The sequence below is a fragment of the Solanum pennellii genome, chromosome 8 (genome assembly GCF_001406875.1).
Source record: "Solanum pennellii chromosome 8, SPENNV200".
Classification (NCBI taxonomy): domain Eukaryota; kingdom Viridiplantae; phylum Streptophyta; class Magnoliopsida; order Solanales; family Solanaceae; genus Solanum; species Solanum pennellii.
In genome coordinates, this window is record NC_028644.1 from 48,711,370 (window position 1) to 48,733,783 (window position 22,414).

The 22,414-nt window shown below is 36.2% G+C and overlaps 1 protein-coding gene across 1 annotated transcript in view; it reads right to left on the reverse strand.

The window, feature by feature from the left end:
• Positions 1-4,689, reverse strand: part of LOC107027672 (lectin-related protein-like) — a 9,592-nt gene extending 4,903 nt beyond the window's left edge. The window contains exons 1-2 of the mRNA XM_027919297.1: positions 4,347-4,689; positions 4,221-4,292 (exon numbers count right to left, since the gene is read on the reverse strand). Coding sequence (XP_027775098.1) covers positions 4,221-4,292; positions 4,347-4,689 — 415 coding nt within the window. The remainder of the gene's footprint in view (positions 1-4,220; positions 4,293-4,346) is intronic.
• Positions 4,690-22,414: the final 17,725 nt, after the last annotated feature.

Here is a 22,414-nt window from a genome sequence, read left to right on the forward strand (position 1 = left end):
ATATAAACAACCCAAAACCTCAATCAATCTACTCTTTCAAGCTAGATTCAAAGGATTGGATTCAGACCCACTTTCTCGTGCTAAGTCCACTATAACCCAATCGCTGTGATTATCAATTAATAGATTTATTCTGAAATCTCTTTATCAAGCAATCTTTGAATGCTAAACTAGGACTGCATTTGCAAATATAGTTCATCAATTAAAACCCAACTATTAATTGAGCCACTTCAAATCATTAATAAAATCAGTAAATACTAATACCCATTAGCCAATTAGAACATTCAATCACATGATCACACCCTTAAGAGTGAAGGAGTTTAGCTACTCATAAAGTGAAAGAAATTGTTACCAACTATGTTTTCCATTAGTTTGGGCCACAAATAACAAGACAAAATAAATTTAAGCCCTAAATCTCTACTCAAAAACTCAAAGAACAATGTTAGGGATAAAAAAGCCAAAACTGGACAGTGTGGGAACTTTCAAAAAACTTTAGAACTCTGGACTCTTTTTGACAATTTCATTTATATGTTCCCAGATGTTCAGCGTTGGAGCCACTCCGAGAAAAAAGTCGGGCTTCGCCGACCAGGTTGGCGATCCGACGAGAGATCCATCCATCATCTTCTTGGCTTGGTTTTTCATCATCACTTCCCTTCTCTGACTTTAGGTGATCAAAATTACCATCAGTGATCCATACGGCGTTTTGCCAAAACACCATTCTCCTCGTCGAGTTGGCTTTGTCCATGGGTTGGCCTACTATAACTTTTGGCGAGCTGAAAAGCCACTCAGCGACTCGCCGAGTGGCTTTGGCGAACATCAACCTTGCTTTTCTTTAGTTTTTTCGCTTTTTTTTTGCCCAGTAATGTCCTTCCCATGATATTTTCCCTTAATTGTTGCAATTAGCATTTTAACATCAGTTTGGAGCATAAAAATATACATTGATGACACTAAAACTATAAATATTACGCTCTAAATGAGTCAAAATCCCCGATTCATCAACACTCCCGACTTAAACTTTTGCTTGTCCTCAAGTAAAATACAAGATAAATTAGATGTCTACAAATAATGATACTCAAGACTCAACATGAATGAACATGAGTTTCAATCTATCCATGCGATGTTCAATTGTGTATTACAAGTTTCAAACAGTCATTAGTTATCATAAAAAAAGAAATTGAGCTCACAATGCTTGCTTCAAGTGCAAATTTAAGGTCACAAAAATATTCGAATGAACTCATATCAAGAATGATTCCATGTTGACATAATGATCATCAAAATTTCATAATTAAAGAATCAAAATCAACTTTCACACTCTCGAAGTAAACACATGCATGCAGTGACAGAGCTAGAAATTTCTTAAAGGGTGTCCACAAATAGCAACTTGTTATGTTAAGGGTGTCCAAAATAGGTTATTTAATCATTTCGTATATCATTTTACTTGTACATATGATAATTTTTTTCCGACGAAGGGTATGTGTCTACGCCACTGCATGCATGATTCAACCCATAGGCTTGCTTGTATTGTCTAATCGACATGACATTAAGCTTAATCTAGATCACAATGGTCTTCCAAGGCTTGTAACAGCGCTGAGGGTAAAAGTATGATCATTTTGGATTAGTGAAATCTACTTTCATGAACCATGACATGCATTTCTCCTTTCCTTTCACTCTTTTTAATTTTCATAATCCACCCTATGTTCTTTTAAGCATGACTTATTGAACACCCCATTTGTTTTATCCTTGCACAAACTTTATTGCAACATCTTTTTCTTTTTCAATCTTTTTCTTATATTTTATCTTCTTTTTTTATATAGAGGGGTTCTATCTTTTTCAACACAATCCATCAAGGGTTTTTTTTACAAACTTCCTAACTTTCCTCCTTTTTCACCACACCCCCAAGTTTCAAAAGGACCAATTCTTCATGAAGATTTTAGGTGGGAGGGAAAGAGGTCAAATGTGCTCAAGTTTTATCCAAAGAAAATGATAGGATAAAATGGTGCCAAGCTAGGTTCACACTCTCACAAGCTGATCACAAAGAGGTATAATGTTAATTTGGTTCACTTCTCCAAAATTTGTGCCTAAGATCATTATTCAACTGCCCACATTATTCAATTAGACTAACATAACAAGTTCTAGGTATTACAAAACATATATTTCAAACAACCTCACCACATATGTCATTCAACATAATCATCAATCAATATTCTACAATTTTAGCTCGCGTGCAATAATCATCACAAGATTCATTCCAACAATCGACCAGTTATCATGAGATGCTAAGAGTTCACACATGAAGTAAGCTACTCATATTTGACTCATTCAAATTGCACACACATATATTTCAATTATAAGCACTATTTAAATCATCGGTATTGATCGAAATCGACACTCAAATATGCAATAGAATAACCACATTCACAAATATCAAGAGGTAGAAGATAACTCACCCCATCAAACAAAACTAAAAATTGTCCTATTGTAACAACACAAAGAGTCTCAAAATAAAAATTAAAAGAGCCAAGATCCCCCTGTTAGGCTAGGCTTGAGATGAACTCTGCACATTACGGCTGCCTATCAGCCGGTTCGATTTGATTTTGAACATTATCGACTTTGCTTATCGATTTTTGGACTAGCTAAATTGTTAAAGAACCATTAAGTTATCGGTTAATAGGTTATCGACCCTTATCGATTTGGTTATTGGGTTAACAATAACATATCACACAATTCTTTAAAATAAAAATTCACATGAAGAACTGAAAATTAAACTTATTATCTCCATGTAATTATTTACTGCACATTGCAATTTGCAACCAGAAAATTGGAAAATGAAACAGAGGCAAACCATTTTCTAAGAAGCCAGTTGGTTGCTGTTGGATTGAAGTGGAAAGGAAGAAAAGTGTATTTTTTCTGGTGACTGTTCTCACAACCAGAGAGGACTCATATATGCAATATGCATAGATATTTGTTACAAAGTTTTTGCCTGCTATTTTAACATTTTGTACTAATAAAAACTGCAGATCAGCTCGGTACACTGTTCTCCAGAGAAGTCAAAGTGTGATACTGGCATACAAGTGCCTTTCTCACCATAATCCATATGACTAGAAAGTAGAAACAGAATAAACAAACTCTCTTTTCTTAATCTAATCAGACTCAACACAGTAACACTTTCTACTAGCGAACAATCAGCATAACAACAACACCCGTGAGGCCTAGACATCACCCAACTCTCAACACAACACTACACCCGTAAGGCCTAGACGTCAACAACACTTGTATAATTATAACTGAACAATGAACAATCAACAATCAACACAAAACACTTAGTAGTCAGCACAACAGCAAGCCAACATTTCATAGTCTTATATCTTCACAATATCACAGTTCAATCATTTAATAGTTAATACTCAACCACCAACAACCACAACAGTCAACACTCAATACAACAACACTTAGATAAACTTCTCAACACAAATATGAAATATCATAAATAAAATAAAAGTATACAACAACAACAATAAGTCAAAACATAGTACTAATAGTTCATGTTCAAGTAAACAAAATAATAACTAGCCATCAATCATTGAAAGCTGATGATTCTGGTTCCTATTTTCCAAATAATGCTTAACATGCCTTCTTAAGGAGGTAGTCCCAGTATTGTACGAATGGTAATAAGTAACACGGCCACAATGAATACATTTTATTGTCCACGATCCATCTTCTTTTTCTTCATGTTTTGAATAGTGATTCCAAATAGGTGATCGAGCATTAGAACCATGAAGTTGAGGCATGATGAAATCTAATAAACAAAGAAACAGAGAAAACATTAGATATTTTGATGGCTAAAATGAAATAAAAGTCAAGACAAAATTGATGAAGAACATCAAGTTCGACCGCGATCTTGCTTTGCACAAGCATTTGTATCTACCATAATTTAACACACTCATTAGTCATCAAATAAGGGAGTCAATCATAAGCCATACATAAAGACAAGATAACATATCTATATAAAAGATTAAGTGCACCTCAATAGTGAGACATCTACCTTCTTTCTCCTTTAGCAGAGTTAGTGTAGAAACATCCAAATTTACATTTCATCAATGCAATGTTCTTTTCCAATTTTATCCAAATTCAAAGAGAAATATGATAAAAAGTCAAGGCTCAATAAACAATAAAGTATTAAATAAACTATTCACAATTTTACATCAATGAGATTCTTTTCTTACCTTCTTCAAGTTGCTCAAGAAAATCTAAATCTTCCTCAATCCTTATGGGTTGTGGCTCACTCCAAAGCCAATCTTAAAGGAACAAATTTAGGAGTTAATGAACTCCTAAATGAATTAACTATGCACCTCCAGTACTAAAAGCACATTCAGATGCCATACTTGAAATGAGAATAACCAACACATCTCGATCCACCTCAGAGAGAATTAGAAATGTAGGTGAGTTAACTTTCCACCAAAGCAATACATCAAAATCTAATTTTCTAACTTCAATTTCTTCATCAATATATTTAACTAATTCTGACTTCGAACTTGCTCCTCCTTTTTCAGAGGTATGTTTATGTAATTCCTCAAGAATATTTCTAAATTCTCCTAAAAACCTTGAATCAGAAGTATCCACCTCAGTTGAAGAAAATTGACCATTTTTAGCATTTGAAATAGGCTTTGTGTACTCATTACACAAAGATTTCATGTATGTTCAGATGAGTCCTCAAATTGGACTCATCTAATAAATTGTATATTTTATCTCGATATCTGGTAAAAACTCCCAAGTTTCAGGTATTTGAGGATTTGGTAGGAGCATGGATACTTAGGCGTAAAACAAAAACAAAATGGAGAAAAAGAGACGACGATGCAAAGGTGCACATCGCCAAGCACACTTGGAGATTCACCGTATAGCAAAGTTCCACTCTCTATTACAATAAGTGAGACCTGAAGGAAGTGGATCAAAAGGCGATAAAAAGAAGCAGTTGGCGCTTCACCGATTAGTTCCACAAAGAAGAAGATTTCTGGCCATCGATCCACAACACATAAACAAGGAAGGCGACATGCAAGCAGCGATGAACTAAACAAAGGGAGATTCTCCAAATTAGTCTTCAAAGGAACCAAGGATGAAGAGGTTTTTGTGGAAGCTTGAAGAACGAAGTACTTCTTCTAATTTTTGAAGTGGTCTTCTCCATTTACCTTTTTTTTTCTACTTTTAAGGTTTAATCTCTTATACCCACTTGATTCCTTTATCATTTTAAGTATATTTCATTATGACTTGATGTGTGATTTAAAACCCCCATTCTTCGGGTGTAATTTAGCAATTATGGGTTGATTAATTTGTTGAGTCTTGCTTGCTTGTACCATAGACAACATTTAAATGGTGATTTCACCCAGTGGTTGTGGTTTGATCTAATGGGTTTGTAGTTGCAAATACGAAACCACCCGTTTTTTGGCTTTCTCAAGATAGAGGTCATGAAACTAAGACCACTAGGATGATCTCCTGAGGAGCTGGTCTACATGAGGTTAAACCTGCGAGGGTGAGCCCTAGTCCCGTATCCAAGCACTCCCATTGAAGAGTGAGTGGGGATAAGACATAAGATGGATAGTTTAGACGAGTGGGTGGTCGAGACGAACCTATTTGATATGGGGTAAGTTGCCCGAGAGAGAACTTGCTTTCACCTAAAGCTTAGCCTAGTCATCATTGTCTTGCGAAATTAGCTACCGAAAGCACCTACCCACCACTTTTATCTTCACATATAACAATCACACCCCAAGAACTCTATCCCATACTTGTTTCTCATTTATTTTATTGCATTCTACTACTTATGACAAACAAAGTTTAATATTTGACACTTTGGCATCACAAACTGAATTTAATTTGTTTTAATATTCAAAATGTCTTAAACTATCACTATTTAGAACATAATTCTAAGTAGCTACTACTTTGACTATCACTCTATTGGAACACGACCCCAACCCTTGATTGTGTTACTACATTAGCTTCGATTCATAGAAACTTAAACTGTAGGCTAGTTTCGTTGATCATGAGAAACAAAAAAGCAAAGAATCAAAATGGCGCCGTTAGAGAGTGGTATCACGTGAAAATGTAGTTACTAATATTTTTTAGTTGTTTGTAGTTTAGTTTCCATTGATTTAACGTTTAGTTTTGTTTAATTTTCTGTTTAGTATCCCTAGAAAACATGAGTGTCAACTTTTGAAATGGATGGCAGGTGGGCTATCAGGACGACATTGGCAATATAAATGTTGTCCAGGAGCCTAACGTTAATGACTCACATCTCATGTGAGGTGTCGGATGTCATCTGATTACCTCCAGCAAAGGGAAACACAATATTCCACATAACTAGTACCATGTTGCAACTTTTGCAGCTAAAGGGACTTTTTAGTAGATTAGCTCACGAGGACCCACATAAGCACCTACAAAATTTTATAGATGTGCGTGGACCATTCTCGTTTAAAAACATCTCTCAGAAATCAGTTCGACTGAGACTATTCCTTTCTCATTGATGGGCAAATCTTGCAAGTGATTAGTTGAGTTGCCACACAACTCAATATCATGGGAAAAATTCGTTACAACTTTTAACATACAATTTTTCCACCTTCGACAATGATGACCATTCAGGATAACATCCAAGGCTTTAAGCGTTTGAAGGAGAACCATTGCATGAAACTTTGGTCCGATTCAAAAAGCTGCTACTTCAATGCCCAACACATGGTCTTCCCAATAACGTCCTATTTTAATACTTTTATCGGAGCCTAGACTCAGTCAAAAAAGAGGTGGATGACCAACTCTCACCTGGAGGAATAATGCAACAGCTACACACGGTGTCAGCACAACTTCTGGATAGAATGACAACCATCAACAGGGCATGATACACCTGCGAAGACCAAGTTTCTCCAGTCACGTTTCGGTTATCTAAAAAGCAGATCAGAGAATACAATTAAAGGGGCTACAATATGACAAAGATATTGGCGCAACATGATATTCTACCTAAGAATGTCATAAGAGAAGGCATCCATAGAGTCAATGCGTTAGGAGTTAGGAGTACAAATTCTGATGACATGAAGTCTGAAGTTGGATACAGTGAGGAGGTGAACTTCTTAGCAAACCAAGGTGGTCGTTACCGTTCGAACTACCTTAGGTAGGGTGGTAACCAAGGTTGGGCTATAGAGGAAGGATGAAAAGATAGATATCGATGATGGAGAGATCAAAATCCGACTTGGAAAGATAGGGTGAAGGATATATTTGTGCCTCGCCATGAGCGACAAAAGCCCAAGGATCCAGAAGGTGGTAGGTATGAGGATATGCTCTCGTGTATCCTCAAACAAGTTGAAGGGTCAGACAAAATGCTAAAAGCTATGAAAAAAGATGTGTCCACCCTCAGTCAGACAGTCACCTTCCACTATGTCTCAATCAAGCAGTTAGAGACCAAGACGGGCCACATCTCATATCATCTCAACCCGAGATAGCAAGGGGGTTTTCCTAGTGACACTATGGCTACCCTAAGAGTTAAACTTGAAGACTGACTTGTGTTGTGCCACGACATTAACTAAGACATTGTTTGGGAGGCAACCCAAAACCCTTTAATGACTTCTAATTATATTGATAAAATAATGGTGTATTGATTGTGCAGGTGAATGCAAGGAAGCAAGTGGAAAGTTAAAAGGCGACAAGAATAGGTCATTTCGGCGGAGTGCCTACAAGTTTGACGTTGCAAATCACTCTAGACGTTTCATTTGATTCCTCTCAAAGATGGAGCCTGTATATTTGGTAGACTAGAGAGATACTAGACTATCTCTGATTTATTGCACGAACTCGATATAGACCACTGACATGATACAGAAAAGAGATGGACCTCCTATTATGCTTGGCGAATAACATAGACATTCAGCGCCTCATCAATCCATTGTGCAAAAAAAAATTAAAATCGCCAAACAGAAGGGAGTTGAACGGTCATATGTAACAGGGTTAAAATTTTTGTATCATACCCTTTCGTTCACTTTATCCCTTTTTCACAAACTCACACTGACATTTTTGTAGTTATATTTCTTGTATTTTCAAAGTATTTTAAGTGTTGGATTGTGCTCAATTTGGATCGCATTGCTGCCTAGCATGTCATCACAATCTAATTAGGCACTAAGGGTTAGTAATCGAATCCTTCAGTTATTTTATCGAAATTTAAACTCATTTAGATAATGATTGATAGTGACAAAATATTTGGTAAGTCACTGAGTTGATGGGATAGAATATATTGTCGATCATTACTCAATATTTCCTGCGTAGTTGGTAAAATCCCTCTTGAATGTGCTTTGAGATGAATTTTTATGTGTTAGGATTGTGGAAATGATATGGGTCTTCGTTAAAATTGATGTTGAAAAGGTTTGAATCCTATTATCAGTGGTTGAGGCATCAAATTTGAAAGAATGGAGTGAAAATAGGCACATTGGGCTCTCAGCTTGCCAAACCGCTCGGCGGTTCACCTTAGCGTCACCATTTTGCCTTTAACTAAATGCTTTATGTATTGGCTGATTTTTAAATTTTGTCGATCAGATTGAGTTACATATTGCACTCAGCGACTCGCTGAAAGATTGCTTGTTCGCCCTTTGTCTGCACCCTTACAGCATTTGTACATATTTTTAGTGAAGACTCTAATAGAATCAACACATTACAAATCAGCTTGACGAAGTGACTCTACGGTTAAAACCTCTGTAGCCCCCTTTCTAAATTACTGCCTAACTTGTCTTCAAAGTTTTTGCAAAAATGGCTAAACAGAAAGTTGCAGGGAGAAATGATCCACCCAGGAACATAAGAGCATATGAGTTTAAAGACGAGGAAAAGAGAGCGAACCCAGCCAGACATAGGAAATACAACAAGAAATCCAGGGCCAAAACACGAATTTCCATCGACCCTAATGTGCCTCCATGGACTCGAGATTTCGTTAATGCTATACATGCCTTCATGGTAGCTCATGAGATTGAAAATGGTTTAAGCTAATATCGTTGCAGAAACTAAGACAAATAAAAAGAATGAAGAACAGGATGATAACGCTTCGGAGGCCCTTGTCAAATTCCAGGCGAATGCATAAGGAACTGATTCCCCGACATGAGGAGAGGCTGCATAGACATGGCCTTTCTTCACCCCTCTCTTTGTCTTACCTTTTGTAAATTCTAGATATTGACATTATTTGCATTTGAGGACCAAAACTTTTGCTTATGGTGGGGTGAGGTCTACCCTTTTGACCTTGTTTTTGGATTGTTTGCGTATTATGAATATTATGTGTTTTGTGAATATTTAGGTTGTTTGTTTTAAATTGTATTTTTAAATTTGATTTTGTGGATTGTTTGAGCTTTTGAATCTCTTTTGGGGTCCTAATTTTGACAATTCCGAAAAACTTTTATTTTGAAAATTTCACCACCTCTTGTATTGAAAGTGGTTATTCTTGTACAAATTTAAGTCTAGATTTCGATCAATATCGATGACTTGAAAAGTGCTCTCAATCGAACAAACATATATGTGCGACTACAACTAGAATGAATGAAGTTACATCGACAATGTGTAAGCTCTTTGAATCTCGTTGTGAGTAGCCAGTTATCGAATTAATTCTTCTATAATGACCATTGCACACTTGCAAAAGTGTGCAGTCTTGTTTGACTGACGTGTCTATGCCTTGTGTTTAGAGCTTACTTTGAACCTTGCATGAATAAACCTAGAATTTGCCCCGTTAGTCTGATTGATTTAGAAAGGTGTCATCTTGAGATACTATTAGGCAAATTTTAAAGAGTGTAAGATAACTTTGACATATCTCTCTCTTTTGTGTCCTACTGGTGAGCGTGTGAAACTCTCTTAAACACCCTTTGAGCCTTACCTCTTCTTTGGAAAAACCTTGATGTAACTCAGACCTTACGTTATCCATCACTTATAATTCTCTTGAGATGCGATATGAGTGAATAGCCAACATAGGCTAAAAGCCTAAGTTGGGGGTGTGGTAAGAAGGAAAAGGAGAAGTCAAAAATTGCAAGAAAAGTCTCACAAACCCCTGGTATTGCAGAGAAATGGAAACCCTTTATATATATAAATATATACATATAAAGTAGAAAAAGAAAATAATGAAAAATAAAGTTTTGGAATAAATCCCAAAGAGAAATTTGGTTTCCAATCAATCCATGGAGAAGAATAAAAAAATGACTTAAAGGCACTTTACCAATGATTGATAAAGATGTTTTGAGAATGTCACATCTCATTGTGGAAAAAGCCACCGAGCCTCAATGTCCATATCTTTGCACTCAGCCCCCATTAGAGGCCTTAGAAAGATCTTTTTTGATCTTGAGTAACCCGAACCGAATGTCAATTTGAAAATAAGGGCAAACCTATGGGTCAAAACATGCATTGTGTTCCTCTTTGTGAGTGGGAGCGTTGCATCAGATTCCTGATCCTCTGTCGATAAATCTATGTGTGTGAAAATGGAATCATTCTTTGTGTAAGGTCATGTAGATTCTGTTGTTGATCTTGAAGTTGCAATAATAGCGAGTATTGTGAGCTCGAGAATCTTTGGTAATGATGTGTCACAACTTGAATCTTTGAGTATGCATGAGTAATTTTAGTCCTGCGTGTATATTCATGATTGAGTCTTGTGTAGCACTATTTGGGCCATCCTACTTAAACAACTGAACATGAGTTTTATTTGAGTACAAGCAAAAGTTTAAGTTGGGGGTGATGATGAGTCCTCATAATTAGGCTCATCCAGGGCCTTATTTTAATGCAAATAGTGTCATCGATTGTTTATTTTATCTCAATATATGATAAAAACTTCTAAATTTCAGGTATTTGAGGTTTTGTAGGAGCATGGACACTTAGGCGCAAAAAGGAAGCAAACAGAGAAAATGAGCTGAACATGCTAAAGATACGCATCACCAAGAAAACTTAGCAATATGCAGCATAGCAAAGTTCTGCCCTCTATTACAACAAGTGAACCCTAAAGTAAGTGGATCAGAAGGCGATGAAAAAGAGCAGTCAGGCTTCGCTGATCGATTCCGTAAAGCTGAAGATTTTTTCCTATAGATACAGAACAATAGACAAGGAAGGCAACGTGCAAGTGGTCATGAAGTGAACGAAGTTTTGCTGAATCATGATAATTGCGCCATGAATATTCGCCAGCATGATTTTTGAAGTCTATAAATACTGAACTCTTTTATATTTATATAGAAAATAAGAGAGTAAAACAATTACACCAATATTTTATTTAGAAATTTTGTTCTTACATTTTCTCTTATACGAACTTGATTCCTTTATCATTTTAAGTATATTTGTTTATTACTTGATGTGTGGCTAAAACCCCCCATTCTTGGGGTGTGATTTAGAAATAATAGGATTATTAGTATGTTGGGTCTTGCTTGCTTGTAGCTTAGATTGCATTTTAATGGTGATTACCTAGTGGGGATGGTTTAATCTGATGGGTTTGTAGTTGCAAATACAAATCCACCCATGTGTTTTTGTCTTTCTCTAGAGAGAGGTCATGAAACTAATACCACTAGAATTATCTCCTAAGGATTTAGTCGACATGAGGTTCAACCCGAGAGGGTGAGCCCTAGTCCCATATCCAAGCACTCCCGCCGAAAGAGCGAGTGTGGATAAGGCATAGGCTGAATAGTTTAGACCAGTGGGTGTCCAAGAGAAACCCATTTTATATGGGGTAAGTTGATCGAGAGGGAACTTGCTTTCACCTAAAGCTTAGCCTAGTCATGATTGTCTTGCAAAATTAGCTACTGAAAGCATGTAACCACCAATTTTATCTTCACATATAACAATCAAACCCCAAGAACTCTCTCATATACTTGTTTCTCATTTATTTTATTGCATTCCACTACTTGTGACAAACAAATTTTGATATTTGACACTTTGGTGTGACAAACTAAATTTAGTTTGTTTTGACATTTGAAAATGTCTTACTATCACTATTTAGAACGAAATTTGAAGTAGCTACTACTTTCACTACCACTCCCTTGGGACATGACCCCAACCCTTGGTTGGGATACTAAGCTAGCTTGATTCGTAGACACTTAAACTGTAGGCTAGTGTCATTGATCATGAGAAATTAAAAAAAAAAGCAAAGAATCACGTTCGCACACCAATTTCTAAAGCAACCCCTTTTTCTCTTAACATCTTCTCAAGTGCAAAACCAAGAGTGTTAAATTTATGACGAGGATCCAAAACACATGGTATGAAAACTATCTTATTCATATTTTGCATCACCCCAACATTTGTCAAATTTCTCCTTCATATTTATCACCATTTTAGCTAGAACATGATCTTTATTTGAAATCAATTGATTCAAGTAAACACCAACTTGACAACTTTCAAGAAAATGAAGATTTAATGTAACATATTATGATCTATATATCTTCAAAGCAATATTAAAAAAACATTTCAAGAAATTTTGTGATTATCTTTACTCCCTCCAAATCACTACTCGAAATTGTACCTGCAAAATTTTTATCCATAATATCAACAAATTTAAGATGTAGTGCCAAGCCAATATCATGATTTGCATACTCTACAACTGCACCTTCATATTCGATAACCCGCTTTAATATCATGTAGGTGGAATTCCACCTTGTAGGAACATCCAAGTATAAAGACATTTTAGCAAGAATTTCATCTTCACAACATTGTAGAAAGTTTTCCCCCCTAGCAGGAGATTGCCTGATGTATCTCCCATTAGGTTGGTCTCCCATTTAGTTAATTGCTTAGACAACTCAGTTATTGCGACACCATTTGAACCAATATTATCAACTGTAACAATGAAAATTCGATGTCAAAATTTAATCTATCCAATGAGAAGTAGTGACCATATAATTGATTCTCTGTATGGATGTTCAAGTATTAGTGATTAAAGACACCCTTTGTTGTATTTCATTTAAAACATCCATCAACTTATGTTTTTCTTAATCAAAAAGATCAAAACAATCACGAGTCACAGTGGGTACTAAAAGGAATGTGGAAACAAGGTTGTGCTACTTTCATAAATTGTTTCAAACCTTCCTTTTCAACAAATCTAAAAGACAGTTAATAAATAATTACCATACAACAGAAGACCTTTCTACACTCTTCCTGGTAAAATTTCCATGGAACAACATCTACATCACCCTTGTTACCCCCTATCATAGGTTGAAATGCTAATTTTGATTGTTTAATATCAATATTATAAGGCATCTTTGGGAATTTGACTATATGAGTAAGCATTGACGTTGTACCATGTTCTTTTGTGTTAGCAAATTACTCTTTCTTACAGTAATTGCAAACACCTTTTCACTTCCATCAGAATCAGTTTTACAAGAAAAATGATCCCACGCATGAGATCTTTTTTTCCTTCCTTTCCTTAGTTTGGACTCATCAGTTTGACTTTGACCTATTGCATTTGAATTAGAAGCTCCACTTTCACAAACAACCTTATCAGTTATGTTATTTTCAGCAATGATACTTTCACCGAAAACTACAAAAAGATATGAAATAATCGTTTATTGAAGTATTTATTTTATAAAAGGTTGATGAAGCAATAAAATGTTGAAGCCTTGAAGGAACTAAACAAAGACTAAGTAATTTTATTAAAAAAAGAACTAAAATCACAAAGTACAATCAGTTGGCTAAGCAAAATTAGATTTTACACACATGTCAATAGACACATTACAATATCACATAAAGCAGCAACTAGAAGATAACAAAGTACAAACAAATGAGCCAAAGTGCCAAACCCAATGCGAATTTACATAAAACACTAATTCCCATTCAAATATTTCAGTTATAGTTTTCTCATTATCCAATTCAAAACGCCGTGAAATTAAAGTGCAATTTAGACTTATCAATTGCAGAGACTGAGATTTTGAGACAGTGAGACTGGAGTAGCCCTCTAGGATTGCACAAAAGTCGTGAGAACTGAGAAGAGTGAGACTCAAAGTATCGAGCACTCAATCTTCTAACTTTTGAAAATTGAGCACTAAAAAATCAGCACGAATGCACAACAAAATATGAACTTGGAATTTGAAAAAAAAATGTGACTCATTGAGCGTTGAAGTGTCATCGGTCCTCGCCTAAGTGATTACTTGATTAGAGTAGTTGTCTCCTCGCCGGACGTCTGAGTCATTGGAGTAAAATCGTGACTCTTTGGTTAGTTGTTGCCTTGTCTGAGTGACTGGAGCATCACTTAGACTCTTCGGAATTTGGAGAGAAACGAGAGGAGCAGGCTTCCACGAGAATCAATAAGTTTTCTAACCTTACTCCAAAACATTAAAATATCTAATTCCTAACAGAGAATTGTAAAATTATAAATTAGGAAAAAAATTAATGGTTCTTCCTTTCAAACCCGATCATTGACCCGTTAATTCAATGAAATAAATTAATGAACCGAACCCTGAACAAATTACCCAATAACTCGACCCCTTAGCCTAATAAAACAAAAAATAGATTCAGGTTAATGGTTTGATCTAAGGTCTACTGCACATCTGGGACTCTTTCAATTCGGGCATTAGTGACCGACTCAGCTCTATCCTTCACTCCGCCAGATCCCACCATTGATGTGTCTCGAAGAGAGGCCTCCCTGGTCGTCTGTACAATCACACCCTCTAGATCGTCCAGGTTCTCATATAACTCTGCATCGTGGGCACCTATTCTCACCAGTCTCGAGAGCATTAAACTTTGTATCATCATCAGCTATGGAGTCATCTCCAGTCGTAGTAGCTAGAGAGATGTCAGAAATGACTGGACACTCTATACTCGAGACCTCGGGATGGTCCACCTTGCCCAAAAATATGGACAAATCTATGGCTTTGAACTTATCCACATTAAGTCACAAGCTAGTAACATCTCTCTCAAAGACATCACATAAGCTGACTAGTGTCCACTCTACTCTCACACCTCTACTCGGACCGTGAGTGCATCTAGGTCTAATCCATGTGTAGTGATGAAATCCCATTTCTATGTCAACTTAGCTTGGATAGGATCTAAGACAACAACAATGGCCCTCTCAATCATACCGGAGACAAGAATCTTTACCCAAAAAGCCCGTACATTAGCAGATTATGCCAGATGACCCATCTTTAATAACATCATCTGGTTCAATCAGGGTTGGGAAGAAGCAGCAACAGTAGAAGTAGTAGCATGAGCAGACAATAAAGGAATAATAATAATAGAAGTGTGTTCCTGAAGGCTCGTTGGCCTAAGTAGGAGGGGTTGTTTCTGTCTCTAACATTTCCAAATCAACAACTGGGGAAGTGTCCAACTGTTTAAATCTCCTTCTCTCAGCGTCGTCTCTTGTGTACTTGGACTCAATCCTACGAATGCCATTAGATGAAGTGGGAGTCATTTCCACATCTTTCTTCATTTCTAAAGATACCCGAGCATGCCAACACAACTCTATGATAAACAATGGGAAATGAATTGAACTCTGACTTGACTTGGCCCTCATGGCCATCCCCTTCTTGATAATCAACCGGAGATTCAACCTGTACATGTCAATTATGGATCCTAACAACGCCGTCGTAGATGCCGAAGTATGGACTCCTTATAGGAAGGCATCAATGTGCAACTAATAAACCCAAACAAATATCGTGCAAGAATGTTCAAATCCTTCTTCTCAATCTGAAATCCTGGCTAAATCCACGTTGGCGTGATATCAAAAGCGGAGAAGCAAACCACCCCTTTAAATCATCACGGGTATTCTTCTGTGTTTGATCCACCAATAAGTGGATCACGTTCATCGTACACCCAAGCACCTCATTAATGTTAGTGGTGCTGCATTTCACTCTTCTGCCCTGCACCATGATAAAATCGAGCGGTGCAAATGAGCTGGCCTTCTTCTTCCCCTTTGTCACCAATTTCCCATATTCATTGTAAAATTTTCGGACCCATGAAGTATGTAGGATCCTTGATGTCAGTGTAAAAATATCAAACTTTTGGAACTTGATGGTGTTACACACTTGTGGGTACCTATCCACCACCCCTTTTGTAGATAACCTTTTCTCCTCTAATATCGTCCTCAACCATGCAACATTGAGTCTGTTCAACGACTGAGGAAGGGGTGTCTGTATTAGTGGTGTTGGAGGCACCTTCTCAACGATATTCTGATGGGATTATGTAGCTCTTTAGAGCGCAACTCAACTTGCCTACTTTGCAAAATCTTATCATCTACCGAATTAAATACAAAAATTAGCAATATAGATCCTGAGTTGCCCTCACTATCAGACTCTTATATGGTGAAGTGGGAGTTATAGATTCCCATACTATTGTACCTCGTCTCTACTAGAATTGGCTAAGTAGTTCCATTTCCCTTGTTTGTGTTCTTCCCCAAGTCAGAGGAAGTTTTACTTGTGTGGCCTATGAGTAAGAAACATCCTTATTGATAACTATACCTTGTGCTCGCTTCTGGGTGGTTGATTTCTACAGGAACCTTGGGTTTGTCCATATATGTAAAACAACCCATAGGAAAAAAATATATTAGAAATGGGTCAACAAAAGTCATAGTTTAAAAGACTTCAGAAAAATCGCCGACTAACTTGGTGAGTCGTCAAACTCATTCGATGAGCTATGTCGGGCTCACTAATTTTTCTAGGATAAAACTTGACATAAATTAATACAAGTAGGTGAGGTGCAGGGCCTTTCGGTGATTAATCAAACTCATTCGATGAACTAAAAGTATCTCCAAAAAGCTATATAATATTTTCTCAAATTTGGCCTGACAAATGGCGACGACAGTGACTTCCGATAAGTCACTGAGTGAACTAGGGGAGCTCAGGAATATTGTCGAATTTAATAGAAATAATTCATCAAAAATGAAGAACAATAAGGCGATCAAGGGGCCACTTGGAAAACCGCCGATCCATTTGGCGAGCTTGACTAAGCTCGCTAATTTGTCTTTCATGCCAATTTCTGACCTAAACTTTCAATTTTCAACCTAAACCTATGATAATGAAATTCAACAACTTTTATATGAAATTAAATAAGTACTTGTATGAATACAACTTGGAGTACTTACACTTCCCCTAATTTTGTCTAAAATCAACCAATCAATCTCTTTTACTCATGAAAATGAAGTCACCCACTCTATCATAGGGCAAAATCACTCGATCATTACAATATGGGTTACTCAAAATCTACCCTTACTCGAGACAACATACAAATTACACACACCCACAATTAAAATCATTCAACTTAAGAAACTCAACAATTATAGGCTAAAACGCTCACACAAACATTATACGATAATAGCCCTTACTTTAAATTTAACTAATTATACAAGATTTAACAATAGGGTCAACAATATTATGAGAGTTCATCGTAAACCACTAAATGTAAGCCAAGTTCAGGACACCAACCTCTAAAATGGACAGAAAAATGCTAGGCTAGCGAATATAGAAGAAAAAATGCACAATTTCCCTTACGAATTAATTCCCACACTGAAATTACCAGCAAAATATATTATAGAAATGGACTGTAAGAGCGTAAAAGTTGAAAAATATGAAAACAAAGAAAATTTGAATTTGATACAGTTAAGATACTTTTTGACCCTTCAGTTCGCGTCTGAGTCAGCGATAACAACTTATAACGCTGAAAATTTGGCGCATCACCGAATGGTTTGTTGCCACCCGAATTTTACAGAAATCAAGTCTTTTGGTTGGGAAAAAAGTTGGTCCAGATCGGGTTCGCTAACCTATTCAGCGAGTCACCCAACGGTACCTAAGCTCCCCCAACCTTTCCAAAATTTCAAATTTTCACCCTACACATTGAACACCCGTTATTTAATCAACAACATTAAAAACTAAAAACTTGGGTTGCCTTCAAAGAAGTTCCTTATTTAATGTGTGGCACGATGAATACAATGTGTTAAGCTTCATTCTTTGGATTCACCATGGTATGACTCGGTAAGTCAGTTTTTGGTCTTGGATTCTAATGAGTCGAGATTTTATCCATTTGTGTTTCCAACTACTTAATCGTACAGAATGTGATGTAACTGTCTGGTTTATAAAGAGACGTCATTTTTCTTATTTCTTTTTTCAGCTTGTCCGATCCTTCCACTTCCATTTTTATTCACAAATTTGTACCATGGTCACGAAATTTCCTATTTTGATCTCTTCAACCATAATCACACTCTCAGTTCGTACCTTGGTTTCCGCCTGACCTTGGATAGTTTGGGTTGAAACCTCATCTCTGATTTGCCAAAAACTATAGATCCTCATTTTCACTTCAAAGCCTTAACACCACTTCCAATAACATGTTTTGACAATACATCTATTTGGGTCATCATCTTAACCATGTTTTCATCACACTCCTGGTCCTTTACTATTTGTTTCTTTGTCATCCTGATGTTTAAAGGATAAACTTGATTTTCCCTAGTTTTCCAAGAAAGTTTAATCTTTGTCATCCCATGAAGAACAGTATATGCTATTTCAAATGGTTTTTGCATAATTCCTCCTTGAACGAGCTGGTCAACCACACCCTTATTGACTATATATAGACTCCTTTAGAAGTGTTGCAATAACACATTGTTCTGGGGATAATGAGTTTAACATTGGAGTAGCATCTTCCAAAACCTCAGCCATGTCTCATGAATTGGTTTATCATCCTATCATTTGAAATTCTGAATATTATCTCTCAATGCCATCATCTTCGAGGGAGGGAAAAACATTACATAGAAAGCATTTGTGAGCTCCTCCCAAGAAGTAATTGAGTCATTTGGTATGTCTACTAACTACTTTATTGCCTCTCCCATTAGAAAAAAAGGGAACAAAAGAAGTTGGAATGACTCCCGATTGATGTTCTTGAAGAAAACGACCTACACACATCTACAAGTTTTGTATGTGGTCATGAGGATCCTCATAAGATAGACATACAAATAAACCCTTCAATTGCAACAACTGCAACATAGTGTTAGTCATATTAAATACCACATTGACCACAACCGAAGATAATAGAATATCACCAGCCCTTTCCGACTAGTTTTCTTTCAAATCGTGCAAGTCACAAATGTCATCATTGTGTCCAAGTTGGATAGCATTGCTCCCATTAATACTCATCTTGTCACCAGTTTAAGAGAAGCAAATGACAAACAAAGATATTTTGATTAACCTACAAAAAGATTATTTCAAAACTAAACTTCTCTTAAAGAATTCTAAATACCACTCCCCGACAACGGCACTATTTTTGATACCGCTCAACTACACTTCATCCGATTCTAAATGTAGGCAGTAACAATCAAGTATAGACCCAACTAAAATGTTGGTGTTGATCCCACATGGAGTGGTACCAAAAAATAATTCAATTACAAAGTGAAATGAGTGTTCTAATCGTTTGTAGAATTTAATATTTTCGAAGCAATTAAAGTAAATGTTAGGGATTTGATAACTAATGTACTTTTCAATCTAGATTAGTAGGATTGCATTCATACCCACTTTATCTAGCTAAATCCTTAATAACCCAATTAACACGATCATCTGTTAATATTTTTAATTCTAAAACCTCTTTCTTAAGAAATCTTTGAATGCTAAACTAGAATTGCATTGGCTACTATAATTCATCAATTAAAACTTAACTATTAATTGAACCCACTTCAATCCAATAATAATATGAGTAAATACTAACAACCAAAAGATAATTAGAACATTCAATCTCATGATCACACCCCCAAGAATGGGGGTTTAGCCAAACATAATAAAGAGCAAGAAATCATTACCAAGTATGTTTTCCATCAGCTTGGGAATTAATCCACGAGTCTTGAAAATAATTTAAACTCTTATCTCAACTCAAAAACTCTAAGACCTGTGTTAGGGATCAAAAACCCAAAACTGGAAATATGGAAACTTTCAAAATACATTAGAACTCTTGAACACCATTTGAAAATTGCATTTAAACCTTCCCAGATTTTCATCTTCAGAGCCACTCGATGAAATTAGTAAGGATTCACCGTCCATTACAACGATCCATTGAGTGCTCATTCCATGTCCTTCTTGGATTGGATTTTTATCACTTATCATTTGTGACTTTAGGCTATCAAAATTACCATTGCAAATCTATCTGGTGCTTCGCCAAAACACTATTCTCCTTGACTAGTTGTCTTTGTCCATGGATTTGCCTGCTGTAACCTTTGGTAAGCTGAAGAGCCACTCTATGAATTGCGGAGTGTCTTTGGCGAGCATCAGCCTTGTTTTTCTTCAACTTTTTAATTTTTTTTGCTCCTTTTAGGTCGGTAATATTCTTGCCTTGCTCTTTTGCCTTCATTGGTCCAAATTAGCATTTTAACATCATTCTAGTGCATAAAAATAAGAATTGAGGACACTAAAACTCTAAAGAAGTAACACTCAAAATCTAGTAGACTGAGCAAGGGGATAGGTGACAAGTCACAAGCCAAAAAATTGAGGGGTGGTGTTCCCACTGGTGGTTCACAGGGTTGATCCAAGGAGGTATCCTATCTTATGAGCACCAAAACGGATTTTGAAGAGCTCAAGAGTTTGTGGTGATATCCGTAGAGGGGAGACAATTATTAACTAAAAACTAGAGCCTCTACACGAGCCACTAGGCAACTCGTGAGAGACTTGATGACTCATAAAGTTGGTCGTTGTAAAAAAAGGGATTTAAGGGTTTTCAAATCAAGCCAATGGTAAAGGACCAGACTTCCACTATGGGTCGTGTCCTTGATGGCTTGTGACGAGCCTTGTGTGGGGGTTCGACAGTTTTTTTATTAAGGCTTATATGAATCTTTTTCAAATATCTATAAATCAAAATTTTGTCATTTCACCTATGTCTAGGATCCCTATATAAGTCATTTTAACACCAAAACTTACCCATTCAAGTCATTTTCTTAACTTTACCAAAAAGAAATTGGGTTCTTCTTCTCCAAGATATTTCTCTCTCTCTAGAAGTTTGAAGAAGAATATTAAATCTAAGGTTCAAGCTTTGAGTCTCCATTCTCTCTAATCTCTTATGTTTTAATAATAAGGTATGTTAGCTTTTCATCTATTGAGTCCTTGCATCCATGGAGAGGGTTAGGGTTTCCTTCAAAGTTGTGGGTATTTGTGAATGTTCATTCAAATTGAATTATGATTGTTTATGCATGAATTGAGAGGATTCTACTTTTATGATGAATTTCCATGTACCCATGCCTAACACATATATCTAAGAAGAAATTGATATCAATGAGTTTTATGCTATGATTGGAGAATTTATGAATTTAGATGTATTCTCATAGGATTAATAAGGTACATTATGAATTGATTTGAGATTTAATCATATGTGATTATTATAAGAATGAATTTGAGATCAAATCTTATGAATTAATTATTGATTGTTGATCGGTGATGTTATTGTTGCAAAAGGGATTTTCCCACATGATTCTTTTATGTATGTATGGGTGTGAAAGGCTTTCTCACATTGAATTATCCTAGGTTTAAAGGATTTCCCATATAAAATGAATCTAAGTTATAAGATTATGAAATTGATGAGGCAAGAGGCGATTATCGATGACCTCTAAATTAGAATAAAATATGAGTCAATTACCCATATTCCTTATAATAGAATAAGAGGTAACTACACCTATTACATGAAGTTGAAAAATAGGCAACTACCCACAATCCTATGATGTAATTTGGAAAAGAGGCAACTATTCATGATCCTTAGTACAATGTGGGCAAGAGGCGACTATCCATGATCCCAATGTAAGAACGATAAGAGGTGACTATCCATGATCCTTTATACTTAGGAAAATGGAGACTCCCCATGTCTTTAAAAGTAAGCTATACAATGTAAAATGTAATGATGAATGATTAACTTGGACTGTTGCTAGAGTGCTTTCTATTATTAGTAAGACTAGAGGCGGTCACAGAAGTCTTGACTAAGGATGATTGCGGTTATTTCAAGAAGTAATCCTCACATGTTATGATGATCCATTATGTTCATTGATTATGCTTTATCACTTATGTTGTCTAATGCTTATGTTTATGTGTTGTTTATGAAAGTTATCATATTTTTTATATCTATGTAGTAACACATACCTACATTTCTTATCCAAATGCAGGGGCCACCGATCTCGATTCTCCTCCCAGTCGCTAGGATCCTTAGTAGAGGCAGGAATGAAGATAGGTGAGTCGTCATACCATTGGAGGATATTGCCACTAATTTTCTTATGATATTTTCATTTTAGGTTTGAACATTGTTGTATGGCCTGTATCCCAAGATTTTATTGTATTAGATGGATTTTAATACAAGTGTATTAGACTTCCTCTACGATATGATAACTTTAATTGTGTTGAAATTGTTTTAAATCCCAGCGATTTCTATTATCCAAACTATGAAAGCTAAGTGGCTTGTATGAGGCCTCTTGGGGTCTTGTACACCATGTTATATCTAGGGGGTACCTGCGAGTCAGGAGAAA